At 41.5% G+C, this 14,323-nt stretch overlaps 1 protein-coding gene across 3 annotated transcripts in view; it reads right to left on the reverse strand.

Moving 5' to 3' along the window:
* Positions 1 to 378: 378 nt before the first annotated feature.
* dph1 (diphthamide biosynthesis 1) overlaps positions 379 to 14,323 on the reverse strand; it is a 54,679-nt gene continuing 40,734 nt past the window's right edge. For all 3 annotated transcript variants that reach the window (XM_051397414.1, XM_051397415.1, XM_051397416.1), the window contains exons 7-12: positions 14,209 to 14,277; positions 13,395 to 13,551; positions 10,605 to 10,705; positions 4,073 to 4,151; positions 1,546 to 1,674; positions 379 to 1,171 (exon numbers count right to left, since the gene is read on the reverse strand). In XM_051397414.1, the coding sequence (XP_051253374.1) occupies positions 1,091 to 1,171; positions 1,546 to 1,674; positions 4,073 to 4,151; positions 10,605 to 10,705; positions 13,395 to 13,551; positions 14,209 to 14,277 (616 nt within the window). In that variant the 3' untranslated portion in view covers positions 379 to 1,090. The remainder of the gene's footprint in view (positions 1,172 to 1,545; positions 1,675 to 4,072; positions 4,152 to 10,604; positions 10,706 to 13,394; positions 13,552 to 14,208; positions 14,278 to 14,323) is intronic.

Genomic DNA, 14,323 nt, shown 5'->3' on the forward strand with positions numbered 1-14,323 from the left:
GCCAGGGAGATATGATTGTGGAAAGCAGAGGGAGGATCTGACAAAAGAGGCCTGGTAGTTGTAGGCAAATAACAAAAAAACTCATCATCACCACCTGAGACAATGTGCTGCAACCTGGGGAAGGTTCACAAGTTCTCGGGATCAGCAGAAGAAATGGTGTGCTGTTGTCAATCAGTTTCTGCTGTGGCAGCCAAACAGCAATAGAGTGCTTACTTATTTATTTAGCTATTGACAGACTCTTCCATTAATAAATAATAAGGATGGAGAGCAGTCGTGACTAGCACTGCATGCATCTGGAAACTGATACACCTCAGCCTCAAAAACAGACCCATCGCTTCAGCATGGCACTGCGTTTATAAAAAACACTCACACGAGAAGCAGGGTTCCATTTCTGATTTATTGTTTCAGAATATGACTAGAAAAGTGAGACAGAGAAAGAAGATTATGTCAAAAAGCATCACATTTTTATTCTCCACATTTCAATAAAAACTCACATACTGTACATCAAATAAAGTGCCTCATACAATGTCTATGACTGTCTCTGAAACACAGCATGAAGGGAACTCATTTGAAGTGTCTGAAAACATACAGTGCTTTATCCAAGGGCAAGTGGATTGAATTTGATGAAAGCCACCCACATTAACACACACTCTAATTCCATACAACGTGCTCAAGGTCATCTTGCGCCTTTTCTCTCTAACAATTACAAAAGCTGTGTCTTCATTACAGAAAGGCCCACACGTTTCCCCTGAGCAGGAAGAATTGTGTTCTCAATTCGACTCGTGCAGGAGCTTAAACACACAATATTTTCTCTTAGTTACATGAATTTTGAGCTCAGAACACATGCAGAGAATGTGAGTAAGAGCAATGAATTTGGTTTTATCTCCTGTGCTGTAAAATGAGGGATTATTTATGGCTGGTAATCCATTTGAAGAGGGGCTCCTCTGGCTTTAGCTCTGCTCACTGATGGACTGTCCAGACAAATACCCACTCTCCTTCCTCTGGTCTGACCTCCCTCCTGTTGTTAGCAGAGGCAGAGAGGCACTGGCAGGCACGAGACACAGTCAAAGTAAACGCTGGTCACGATGCGTCACTCTCCTTGACAGCCACAGGGGGCGCACTGGTTCTGCCCACACTGCTTGGTAGGAAGGGCTGGCTCCGAGCCTTGTTTCTGCAGGCAGGCAGTGGTGTAGCATTAACACTTGGAATAGGGACAGTACCTACCTCAGACTGATCAGTGGTCATATGGGGCATTATAGAAATAAGCTGCATATCTAACAGTCTTTAATTATTTTTAAATAAACAAGATAATATAGAAAATGTATGATGCACATCAAGGTCAAGGTCACAACCACACCTTTTAGAGACACATTGACATACATGTCCTGTTGTTTTTGTGCCACTGGGTGTCAGTGTGGTGACATACAGATGAATGTCCTCAAACACTGGCTGAACACAGTGTGGTTTCACTCTTTATCAGCTATTCTTCCCCCTCCCTTCTATTTCCTCTGTCATTCATTCTTTTTATCTCCCGCCCCCCCTTACCTGTCTGCGAGTGGGCCGCACAGGTTGGTTGTCAGGGTGGTTGGGCGCCCATGGCCCCAGGCTCTGATTGGAGTAGAAGTCCATGGGGTAGACTTCCTTCCAGCCAACCTCCTGTAAAGCCACAGCTGCCTGAAAGATATTGAGAAAGATAATCCCAAATAACACAAAAGTAAACAGGCGAGACAAGTGCAATACGTGTATGAGGTGCCACGGTACGCGATGTACTGTATTTGCAGTTTTTGGGCAAACCAGCTGCAGGAAACCACAGAGTGATGAGAAGACACAACAGACAAGACAGGTGTCATAATATTAAACTTGGATAACAGGCAGAGTTGTCATGTTATCCCTATGCAGCTGCACTGCATGACACAACAGCTGTTAGAGGAGAGCAACAGCACTGGCATGACAGTGCTGTGACATAAGTGCAGACTGCTCCATATGGAAGAGAAGTGCCTGTGAATATTGATTCTGAATGACAGAAAGAGCAGCTGAATGACTGAACAGATGAATAAACAAGCAGTCTGAATGAAAGAACAAAACATTTGATTGTTCATTTACCCAACAACTCATTCATCTTTCAAACTATTTAGATACCAAGACCTAACTTCATCTTTATACGGTTTTGAATAATTCAGATAATATATGTAAATATGATGAGAAAACAAATCATGTTAATATCATAAAACTATAAAATCAGTTGATTTGAAACATTTGATCCATTAGAGAATTAGTTCAAAGGAAACATAAAAATGCAGAACGTGATGAAATCTCTCCTCTAGTGGGACATAATTCATCACTGTTACACAGCTTGTGTGTGGTTTATTTTGGTAGTATTGTGTGTACCAGCACTGACAAGGTAGTGTTCTCTTACACACTGGCCACATCTTTAAATAGAAACACACAAACATGTTTTTTTTTTTATACCTTCATATGAACAAGAAACAGCAGAGGACAAAAGTCAATAGCAGTAGATAAATATAGCTAATGGGATTTTTCTTTTACTATGTTTTATAAGTATAACACAGGTAGTGTATTAATGTTTATATATGTGATCAAATGTAGCACATATCTGATTTACTTCAGGTATAACAAACTAATAACATGGCTTTCTTCCTTCATAGCCAGCTATTAAAAGTCCATACTGTTTCCTCCTAAACAAACAAACTGTATTCTGGGATAAATTTTCATTATTTTATTTTGTTGCCTTTCCTTTCCCAAAACATGTTTCTGCTAGAGTCTTCTTCATTTCCTCTCCTCCTCTGCCCTTATTCCACCCGCCTCTCATCTTTAGCTTTTACCCACTGCTCTCCTCCTCTCCCCTCTCACACCAACTACCTCTCTCTGTGGAAGCTAGCTTCTCCTGCTAATCCCTGCTCTGACAGGAGAGCCAAGTGTGTCTTATTGACTATAAATATAACATGAGACGCACTGAAAATAAATGCAGCTGCCCCCCCCACCCTTCTCCTTGCTCACTCCACCCTCCCATCTCGTTCATCTTCATTGTAAATGCCACAGTCAAAAAGCACAGTGCACTGAGACATATAACACTCATAGGTATTAGATGGGGGGTGAATTAAGACTTATCACAAAAGCACACAAGCACACATATAGACACAGCTGCAAATTATTTAAATGCACAGACATTGTTCCCAATAGCTAGCGGGGAGAGCAAAGCGAGCTCTAACAAAAAGAGCTTAAGAAAACAGATTGCCGCTTTCCTCATTACAGCGGGGCGAATTTCAGACTGCACATGCCCCGTTATAGACCTCAGTCAAAAACAACTCAAAATAATCATCACTTTTTCTCCTTAGGTGAATGCTATCATTATTCTCAATGGCCTCATTCTGAAATGTATGCGCAGCACTAAGCGGTGCACAAAGATGTGTAGCCAGAGAAAAACAGCAACCATTTCAAATCACAATCCGATATTCAAGACAGCAATTCCCCTTGCAGCCATTTCACAGGGATTCAAATCAGTAGCATATCTTTGAGGAAAATCGTTGAATGAATTAATAGTTGACATCAAATGCTAACCAGCAAAGTCACATAATCACACACAACTGCCAAACCCATCACAAACTTGCTACAGCAGCTGCAGCGGCACACAAACAAACACTCGCTTTGAAATGGATCTTTATGGGTTGCTGTCCGATCTCCCCCTCTCTCTCTTTCTCTCCTTTTAGAAAAAACAAGACAGCTGCAAGGGGGGGGGTGACGTGACTGTGTGGTCCTGTAGCCAGTAGGGGGGGCTAGTCTTCTGCTGATGTCGTTTTATGCGCGTGTTCTGGTGTGCTTTATAACACATAGAGAGAAAAAGACGGATGGAGGGAGAGGAGGAGGTGGAGTAGGTGTGCTACTCCATCTCCAGGACAAGAAGGCCTTGATGAGTCCTATTCAAATTCATACATAGTCCCTCATTCAATTGAAGGTCTGTGCATGTGTGTGTGTGTGCAATGCATGAGCCTCCCCCCGTTAAGTGAGTGACAGCAGTGATCCAGCTGAGAGACTATAAAAGGTGCATGTTTACCTCATATGGGGACAGCAGGGGTTTGGAGAAGGCTGTGCCCCAATCAATAGAAAGGCGTGGACAAGCGATCTGGATCCACCTGTAGGAAAGAGAAGGTACAAATGTGTGCTCAAATGTACATCCATGAGTGAGTGCAGTTGTGCGTACAAAACAGAAGCCGTCAGAGAGGGCGAGAGACCGAGAACCTATTAGACAGGCAGGGCACATCTGCGGCTGCACGCTGCATGTGGATATGTGATGCAATGGGTTGTGTGGGGAGCCTCCCTCCACCTGATCTCCAGCATCTGTTGTAGAGATCTGTCCTGATTTGCAACAGCTCTAAAGACAGCAAAGCTACACCGTCTGAATGCACAGCCAGTCAGTGAAAGAGGGAGGCTGAAAAGAGAGGGAGGAAGGTTTGTGGTGGTGGAAGAGAGGGGGGAGGGGGGGTTGACTGGTTGCATGAGGCATAAACAGAAAAACAAGGAAAGAAGTGAACGGAGGTGAAAAGAGAAGAAACACAGTGAAAGAAAAAAAGAAACGAGGGAGAGGTGAGGTGAGTGTGAATAAAAAACCTGCACTAGCCCGGTCTCCACGGAGGTAGCCTACATAGCTGGCAGACAGGGTGGTGGAGAGGGATGAGGGTGTGGGAGGGGGGCTGTGTATGAGAGAGATGGGGGGGAGGGAGGGGAGAGAAAAAAAGAGAGAGAAGGACACAGATACACAGTGATAGGGAGAAAGAGCAATGAAGACGAAAACAGAGAGGGGTGGGCTGAAGAGGCAGAGAGAGAAGAGAGGGAACAGAAGCAGAAGAGAGGAGGAAGATTGGCAGGGTGAAAAGTGTTTACTCTGGAAAATGCATGAAAGAGGGATGAGGAGGGCGTGGATGTAAACAGCTGGAGGGGAAAAAATGAACAATGGGAAAATGGAGACAGAGAGAAGTGGCCGGGGCTACGGGGTTAGCTTTCACAGATCAATGCTATCCACAGCTCCATCTCTACTGAGGGAGCGGAGCCTCCCATGTCCCTAATCCTAATGATGGAGCTCCATCAGAAATATTGGCAAATATAAATTAAGCTGCAGTGCATATACAAACCCTAGAGATAACGTCAGATCTAGGTAAATGTCAATAAGAATACACCTGTTTGAGATTGAGTATAGGTGAGTAGGCATAGATGGGCAAACATAAAAAGATATAAAAAAAGTTTTGTCGTAATCACTTTAATACTTTCATGTCTATGTTACGTCGAATTCCCGATCTGTCTATTCTTCATTTTCCAACTTTCACACAATTTCTCAACTGCAGAATTGATTGCACCGTTGACTCTCGCTCCACTGCTTTCTGTCACAGAAATATTCCACCCCCTCTGGGCATACGCACGGCATTTTCTCATTTTCAAATAACACTTTTTTTTTATGTCTCCCCCCCAAAGAGTGGATTCTTATTCATCCTCCTGATTTCCTGAGTCAGGGGTATTTGCATCAAGCACCAATCTCCTCGGACCTAAGTTTGCTGAATTGAGATAGAGATGTCGAGTCTGAAATATGACCTTTAAGTCCATCAGCTGCTATTCACCACCAGAGCCCCTTTACAAAGCCAAACACTGCAAATGAATCAAAACCACCTTAGCCCACACAGGAAGAAGGAACTAATAACAGGGGAGGAGTCTGACTATTTGTGCTTGTGTGTGCACATGTATGTAAGTAGATGTGTATATGCATGTCTCCTGTGTGTATCTGTATGTGTATAATGAGCTGAAAATAACACTGGGAGTTGTTAAAAGAGGGAGGATGATTAATAAGCAAACCAAGACTCCTCCGTCAAATCCTTGGGGCTAGCATTGAGAAAAGAGTCTGAGAGCAAAGTAAGACACAATGCATGAAAGGGAAGGCAGAGAGGATCCCTCCTCAGGAGCAGATAGCTGATTGGCACATAGAGCCAGAAGGGACTTTTCTAATATTAGCACAGAGACTGACTGAGTGCTGCAGTTCAGTAGAACGTATGGCGCCATGCCAGGTATTGTCCCCAGAATGAGGCCCAAATTGTATTTCCAGTCCTTATCTGGCCTTCAATCTAGCCAGCACAGTAGAGATCCCACATCATGCAGTGCAGTGAAATAAAGAAAGCTGGAGGGGAAAAAAAAAAAAAAAGAAGAGGTGCAGAGACAGATGAAAAATGTGGGCTTTTGTCTTAGACAGTTGAGCCTTGCTTCACAATTTATTCCCAAGCAAAGATTAACCAAATAAACATTGTATGCATATGAGTTTGATAGAAGCCTTATCTCTTCAGTCCCTCTCTAAAGGATCTGTTTCCTTAATTCCTCTAATAGAAACTAGAACCCCTCAACACAAGAGGATACTGGTGTGATACTATGCTGTGATGTATAAAGGAAAGGCAGCATGACATTTAGTACTACCATGCAATGTGAACTCCAGCCCTGGCCTCGCTACATTACCTGCTGTGGCCCATTACACCTGACACAGTTAGGGGGACCTCCACCTGGATGGCTTCGCTTCAATTACATTCACAGTCTTGACCCACCAAAAAGAACAATTAACCTTTCAGCATTGTGGGAAAATCAGAAGTGTTCACCTTTAACGACAAAACTTAATTGAATTAAAACAAACAATTTCATTTCAATGTCTTAAATTTTTTAAATTTGACTGCAATGTCCTGGGTGGCATTTGTGGTCTAGTTGAGATAAGTGCGTGCGGTGTACAGATATCTGTACAATAGTTTAAAACCTGCTTGGGGACAGCCTAATTACACACTTAAGAGCATATGCTAATGGTGTATCTCTCTTTTTATGAGTGAGTATGTGTGTGTCTAATGACAGAGACAGCCTGGGGGTGGGCTCTGTACAGTGTGCTGTGACGGCTAGTGCAGAGCACTAATGCATACTCTACCACCCCACCGTCTATATCGCAGTCTGCCTCTCTCTCTTTCCTTCTGTTCCTCATTCAACACAGCCGGATTCAATACAGCTTTCAACACCCGGTGGTTTTTTAATGCCTATTGTAGCCTCATGTAAGATGCCTTCAAACTAGTCTGAACAGTGAGGGGAAAGATTAAACAAAAGACAAAAAATAAAATGATAAAGAAACACCAAAATATTAGCAGAAGAGAAGATGAAAACAATGTTGTCAGTAAGTCATATCTTCCAAAACAAACCTTACATTTCCACTTTCATCTCTGACCTAGACTCATTAAAGAACGCTCAAAACAACAGTTTTCATTTTGATGAATAAATGCAATCATCTCAAAAAGAACTAGAAATGAACTTTTTTGGTATTTGGTATTGACTGTCTGTAGCACAGGGTATTGCTATCTAACTATCCAACTTTCAAGTGCTGGCATCAAATGCTTGCTCAGATTCTTCTTTGACCGTTTTTGATTTAATCACAAATTGTGTTAGTTTAGATTTAAAACTTATTGGACTGCATTTAGTTTAGACTGAATTTAAAGTTTGTCTTTTGTTGAGGGTTTTTTTATCCCTCAAAGTGAAAAGCAAGTTTCAGGAACAAATAAGGGGGACTTAAAATTATACCCATAGTGCTCAATTTCACAGATGATCCGCTGGTCTTCAAAGACAAAATTACTATTGCATTGCATTCTGATGTAGATACAGTTTACACCTAGCTAAAAACTGATGCGGTCTACAACAAACAGAAATACTAGCTTCATGAAGGTTATAATGTAATTTTTTTTATTGAGTAAGTTTTATGGTCATTTTGGAGGCTGTAGTGTATGGTGGAGTTATACTGAGATATTTTTCAAATATTTTGTCCACCCCATTTGTATAAAAGTATACTAAATATTAAAAACATCTCTCACTATATATGATTTATTACAGAGCAGTTAGCTGTACGTAATAAACTGGCAACTGGCTATAAAAGCATATAGATATCTGATGACCATGTATACAACAGGCCTTCATTTTGTATTCAAACACATTTGTTTCACCTTGTTGAAAAGCTTTTTGTCTGTAATGAGGGTTTGTTTTGATTTGGTGAATCGTGCTTGACTTACATAATTTCGGAGTTGCACTCATACGTCAGTCTGAAGAGGAGAGCCAAAAAAACAAAGGAAAAAAAAGTATTTTACCATGATCGCTCGCTTTCCAAACACAGCCCCCTCAACTACCTCTGCATCTCTCTATCCCTCTCTCCAACTCACTCTCAATCTCTCTCAGACCTTCTGTCCTTCTCTCACCCACTCCTCCCTCACACATCACACCTCTCATTACTCCACAGTAAGAGGCCAATCTGAGGGAGTGTGAGGAGCGTGTGTGTGTGTGTGTGTGTGTGTGTGTGTGTGTGTGTGTGTGTGTGTGTGTGTGTGTGTGTGTGTGCCTGTGAGAGTGTGACTGGAGCTGTTGCACATCAGTGTCTCACTAACCCCTTGTCCATCTTCACCTATGTTCTTCTGGTTGGAAGACAGATAAATCGGAGAAACTGCACCTTGAAGCCTAAGCACTTGATATTTCACTGAAGAAATTTGGGGAGTTTCTTTTTTGAAGCCAGGAATGAGTGTGGCTGGGATGGATAACTGAATTAAGTGACAGATCATATTTCAGCAGCTGCCACTGTTTCACCAGGAACATGTATTAATTAATGACAAGATCCACAAGTGCATCAATGACGTCACACTTCACCAATAACTTCATAGTATGTGAGGGAATAAGCAAGTGTTCATTATATGTGATGGGTTCACAGTACCCTTGGCTTCGACTAAGGCAATATATTTTTAGACTCACAATCAGATGATTAAAATAAAACAGAATGCCTAAAGGTAAAAAAAGCCTTCCTGAACAAGGGCAAGGATTTTCCTAGTTTTTATTATACACCCTAAAAAGAGAGCAAGAGAGCACATTGAAAAGTATGCACTTTAATAGAAAATTCAAGTATAAAATCCCACTTTCTATGCCCCATGTGTCAAAGCTGTGGAAATTGTATAAAGCATCCAAGTTCATTACGCTAGACAATTTCTTTTTGCTATGAAGGCAAAACTATGGAATCTCACCAAGATTTGAATGCCAATTTTGTTTATGAAGCTATACACTCTAGACTAGTTTGTCAGCTCCTTGTTATAGTGTGCACTTGCAAATTATGCTGACTCCCTGGTTATGTGTGCAATGATGCTTACAGAATACATTTCAAATGTTGTTGATTGCAACTTTAAGGCGACTACTTGCTGTTGATCATAATAGCTCTGCAGGGGTCCATAATGTAAAATATAAATTACCCATTCTTTATGACAAAGGGAAACAGCGATGATTAAGACTTTGAAAATGGAGAAAACAAAGGAAGTGTTTTAGCAATGAGTGCAAGACAATGGGAGTAATCTTGACTTCAATGTTGGAGTAAGCCATTGTATTGGTATTGCCATGGACAAGTAAAAACTACCAAATGCATGGTGTAAGAGGCTCTTGAGGTCTTTGCACTAACAAAAATAAAATGGAAACCTTTTCACTGCATATGGGAGAATCTTAGCCACAATGCTTCATGCATTTACACCATTATGTCATGGAATGGCGCCGGTGACAACGACAGCCTGTCATGGCAGCTCCTATCATTGTTGTAGTTTTAGTGTGTTTTCAGTGTGTTTTTTTGCTATTTTTAACTGTTTTCTTACTTCCTTACTTTCTTACTACTTTGTTCACGTCGCCTAAATACTTTTTGGGCGTTTTTGAGCACTTTGTATTTTTTGTTTGCACGGTCGCATTGTTTACACCCGCGACCAGATGATCGCCCTGAGGTACCCGAGCATCCAGACTGGAGAGAGACCCTCCATACCAGAGGAGCTGAGAAGACGGCGAGGCTGCAGAGCGGGGGTTAAACGGAGGATGAAGAAGAGGAGGTTTAAACCCTACAAACGTGGCTACACGAGCAGATACCGGACTCCAACGTCACCATTCCCGGCTTCCAGACGGTTCGAGCCGACAGGGACACCACCGCGGAGCAAAACTGTCCGTGCTCATAAACAACAGGTGTAAGCCGGGCACGAAAAAGAGTCTGCAGCCCGGACATCGAGCTGTCACCGCCGGACATCGTCCATATTATCTGCCACGGGAACTTTCCAGTGTTATCGCCATCACTGTCTATATTCCTCACAGTGGTCTTCATCATCATCATCACTGTTTACATTTATGATGTCTTATTTATTCTCGTGTACATCACTTTGGTCAACTTTGGTTGTTTTTAAAGTGCTTAACAAATAAAGTTGGATTGGATTGGATTGGATTGTGTTATGGCTTAAAAGCATGTGAGGTGCCATTAGGGGGGAATAGACCAAAATACTTTTCAAACGACTGGACCAGCCTCAAACCAGCTACAACAGAACCTAAATAAGGTGCTTGATTTGTTTTTTACATTCATGTTCTGCAGTAAAAATTGGATTGGATGGAAATTTGGACTGGCTTCTGCAAGGCTAAGAGAATATGGGTCATTGTTTTTACTTCATCTGCCACAGCCAAGCAGTTCTGACTCAATGAAAAGCATGTGTCCTAATTTAGGTGTGTGTTAGAATATGTATGTGTATGTCAATACTCACGCATCTACATCTGACATCAGATCCAGCTTGCTGGGGAAAATCTCCGACAGAAGCACTCGTGTGAAGGACTTGCCGAGTGACTGCAGCTTTGACTCCAGGTGCTAGGAAGAGAAAAAAGTTAAATAATAGGACCAGTGGAATTTTTTGTCAAACACACTTCTATCTAAGGTTTATAAACTCCAGCATGTGAAATGATAAGTTACAAATCACACAGCCCATTACTTCCACCCACACAGGCCCAACCCCGTAAGCATTCCAATCTAGGGTCATCCAAAAGTTTTTGCTCTCTTGTTAACAATCTCAGCAGGAAGACTATTTCATCCAGTTCTCAGTCTCTAAAGCCTGATATATCCATCCATCTTCTTTATGCTGCTTACTCATGTCTACAGGGTGGTGACATCAAGTTAAGTAAGGAAGCAGACAGATTATTCTCCACAGGCATGTCCTCTAACTGCTTCTGGCTTTCTCAGGCCAAGTGGGATGTGTAATCCTTTCAAGAAATTTTGGGGGCTTCCTCCAGGTCTCATTCTAGTTGTCTCTGGCCATACGCCTCCATGTGGGAAGCGTCTGGATTAGATGCCCAAACCACCTAAACTGGCTCATTTCAGAACAAAAGATCAACGTTATTATACCTTACAGATGTTCACTCTCCTCAAACTGTCAATATGTGCCCAGACACGAGGAAACTCAGTCTACCTAGAGTTCAAAACTGTAGGAGAGGGCAGGAATTCAGATCAAGCGCTTCCACTTGAGACTCCCTCTTCATGAATGTCCAGCACAATGCCCATATTACAGTTGACAATAAACCAATCAACCTGTCAAGCTCATTCTACATCTCACACTCACTAATCTAAATCTAAACTAAAACAAGATCTTATGATACTTAAACTCCTGCACTTTGGGCTGCAATGCATTCCCAACCTAAAGGGAGTATTTTCAGGTTTTCAGAGTTTTGTGCATACAGATCACATAGTTGGTACCAAAGCAAAATCTTGCCCAACTGCCACTGAGAATGCACTTTACTTGTTGCCAAAACACATACAGACATAATTCTCACTCTATTCTTGAAGTACCCCACATGTCAACATGAGGGTCACAATTATAAAAGACATGTGAACTCTAGGGAAAAAAGTCCCATGACCCTACCTGAGCTTCACTGAAACTAAGGTTAAACATTTGGCTGAGCAAACAATAGTCAGAGCCTTGCCTTGCGTGACTCACACTTCCCTTATTCTATAAGGAAAACTCAACACAGTGGTGCTCAGCAAGGGATTTATGAGTGTTCTCACATCCGTTTGGTATCTTTCACTTTAGGCCACTCTGAAAAAGGAGAGTTGAGTTTGACTCCAGAGTTGGTGCTGTGTGTATTTTTGTAGAAAGGGTTCAGCAGACCAAGGCCCTCAGCTTTACCTTACATTTTGCAATGCACCCTGGAAGCCAGTGGGCCCACACAGAGCTGGCCAACTTCACCTCTTTAGATGGAGCTGGATCAGACCCACAAGCAAAGACACCAGGCCTCGTACAACATATCAATAAAATGAAACTGTTTAGCCAACAGTTCAAGGAATTCTGCTCTCTTGCTGACTCTGACTTTGAAGTTTTAGGCACTGGAACTTGGACTGAGGTGTTATTCAGGGATGTACAAGGCCAAACCAAGTGAAGAAAATACCATAAGTGTTCTTTTGGTGAGATAAAGGTATGAAGGTTGCTGATATCCACTGTCCTTCGAAATATCATGAGACATTTCAGCGACTGTGCTCTTATCAGAGATAGTTCTGTCCCTTTACTTGAGAGGTTATCTGACATATACTTCTTAATCTTGACAGATCGCTATGGAAAAGCTGGTGGGTCTTTTTATTCAAACCCCCCTTTTTAATCCATCCTCTCCTGTCACCATAAAATGAAACTTTTCACTCTCTAGTTGACAATATTGCATCAATGCTAACTTCATCTTTCAAGTCTGGATATTTATTACCAGGATATTGCACAAATATAAGCCTAACAATCATACTGCAATATACACTAATTACAGACATGATGTTGTGAAGAAGGTACAACTAATAAACAAAGTCACACAACACACAGAAAAACAGGAGGGGAAAAGGAGAAAGAATGAAGAGAACAATATGGAAAGGGCAGTCACGGGGAAAGCAGCAGGAGGAGCAGCTGTGGGTTAGAAGACCAGACCAGAGAGGGCGTCTCGGTCAATCGATTAGTACCCCCCGACAGACTTGTGTGCATGCTAATGCATAATAGCTTGTACTTGCAAAGACCGAGTTTCTCACTAAAGTGTCTACAAGTAATGGACCAGCATGAGCGTGCGCACACATAGTATCTATAAATTTTCCAGGATTATTTTATTATATCTAGTCTTTTGAATTCTGTTTGCAATTTGCTCAATATCAATAATTTAATTCATTGGGATTATGCTGTGAAAAAAGCCAATGTGTGTTTAATAAAGGCTTTCACTGAGGAGAAGCAAGATTTTGTTTAGTATTTTTTAAGCTTTTCAATATATGTAAATGATTTCTCATTTACTTTAAATTTACATTCTTATCAGTAACACTCCAATACAGCCAACCTTGAGGCCAACAGCGGGATCAAGGACAGGACTTTCTATGGCTGTTTGGCTGCATCATCCTAAAAGTGAAATAACAAGCTCCCAGTCGCCTATCAGTACTTCTTGTCACCAAACAACTTGTCAGAGAAACTCACACTGATAAATATTACAAGCCATTGCACAAGTGGCCTCAGGACATGTAGACTGCTGAAATGAGGATACAGACTCACCTCCAGGACTTTGGGACTGCCCTGACGGCCCAGCGTGCCCAAGATCAGGCCCCATCTCTGGGCCAATCGCGCCTTGTCAATAGCCTGGAGCCTTAAGGCACGCATGGCCTCATGGTCATAGTACTCCCGCGTAAACACCTTACTGTATGGGTCATATCTACCGACAGAAAAGAGAAAGAAAAACAGATGTGGATGAAACATGTGCATAACAGACAAACCTTATTACTAAACCTAACTACTAAAACATCTATTGTTCAGGTGTCTATCTTGAGGACGGAAATGCAAGAAAAGATGAAAAAATCCAATCATGAAAAGCCGTCAAGTATGACAGGAGTTAGTGTATCTTAGGAAAAATTGAGGTATTTCTGAGCATCTAATCTCCTTTTCTCCGGTATAAGGGGTTCACTTGAGATTAGAATCTTGTTTATGAGAGAGACCTGTGATCTGTGCGGCAGTGCATATGTCTATAACAACACAATTTCACTTTGCATACAAACAAGACCTCATCAGAACAGAACTTCATCCTCACAAAATGTTATCATGACACTGCATTAAGGTAAGTGATTATTACTGCAAGGGACTCCTTAATTTAAATAGTATTATAAAATACCCTTTCTATGCATAAAACATTCAAATATATAATTTTAAAATTGCTTACTTTTCTGCAGTCACTTTATTCCATGTACATGTTACAGTTTGTATACATTTGAGGTGTAATACTAATGGAATAGAATTAACATTTTGTAGATTATGTCAGTACATTTATTACAGAGAAATTAAATAAAATAATTAACAACAAACTGTTACACAATACCTGTAGGCAGGGATATCTGGGTTTGCGATCATGATGGACTCCAGGTGAAATCTTCCATCTCCCAGATAACTATATAAAAAAAAAAGCAATCAATTTAATATTAGAGGTAAAGAAA

This window comes from Dicentrarchus labrax, unplaced genomic scaffold (genome assembly GCF_905237075.1).
Source record: "Dicentrarchus labrax unplaced genomic scaffold, dlabrax2021, whole genome shotgun sequence".
Taxonomy (NCBI): domain Eukaryota; kingdom Metazoa; phylum Chordata; class Actinopteri; family Moronidae; genus Dicentrarchus; species Dicentrarchus labrax.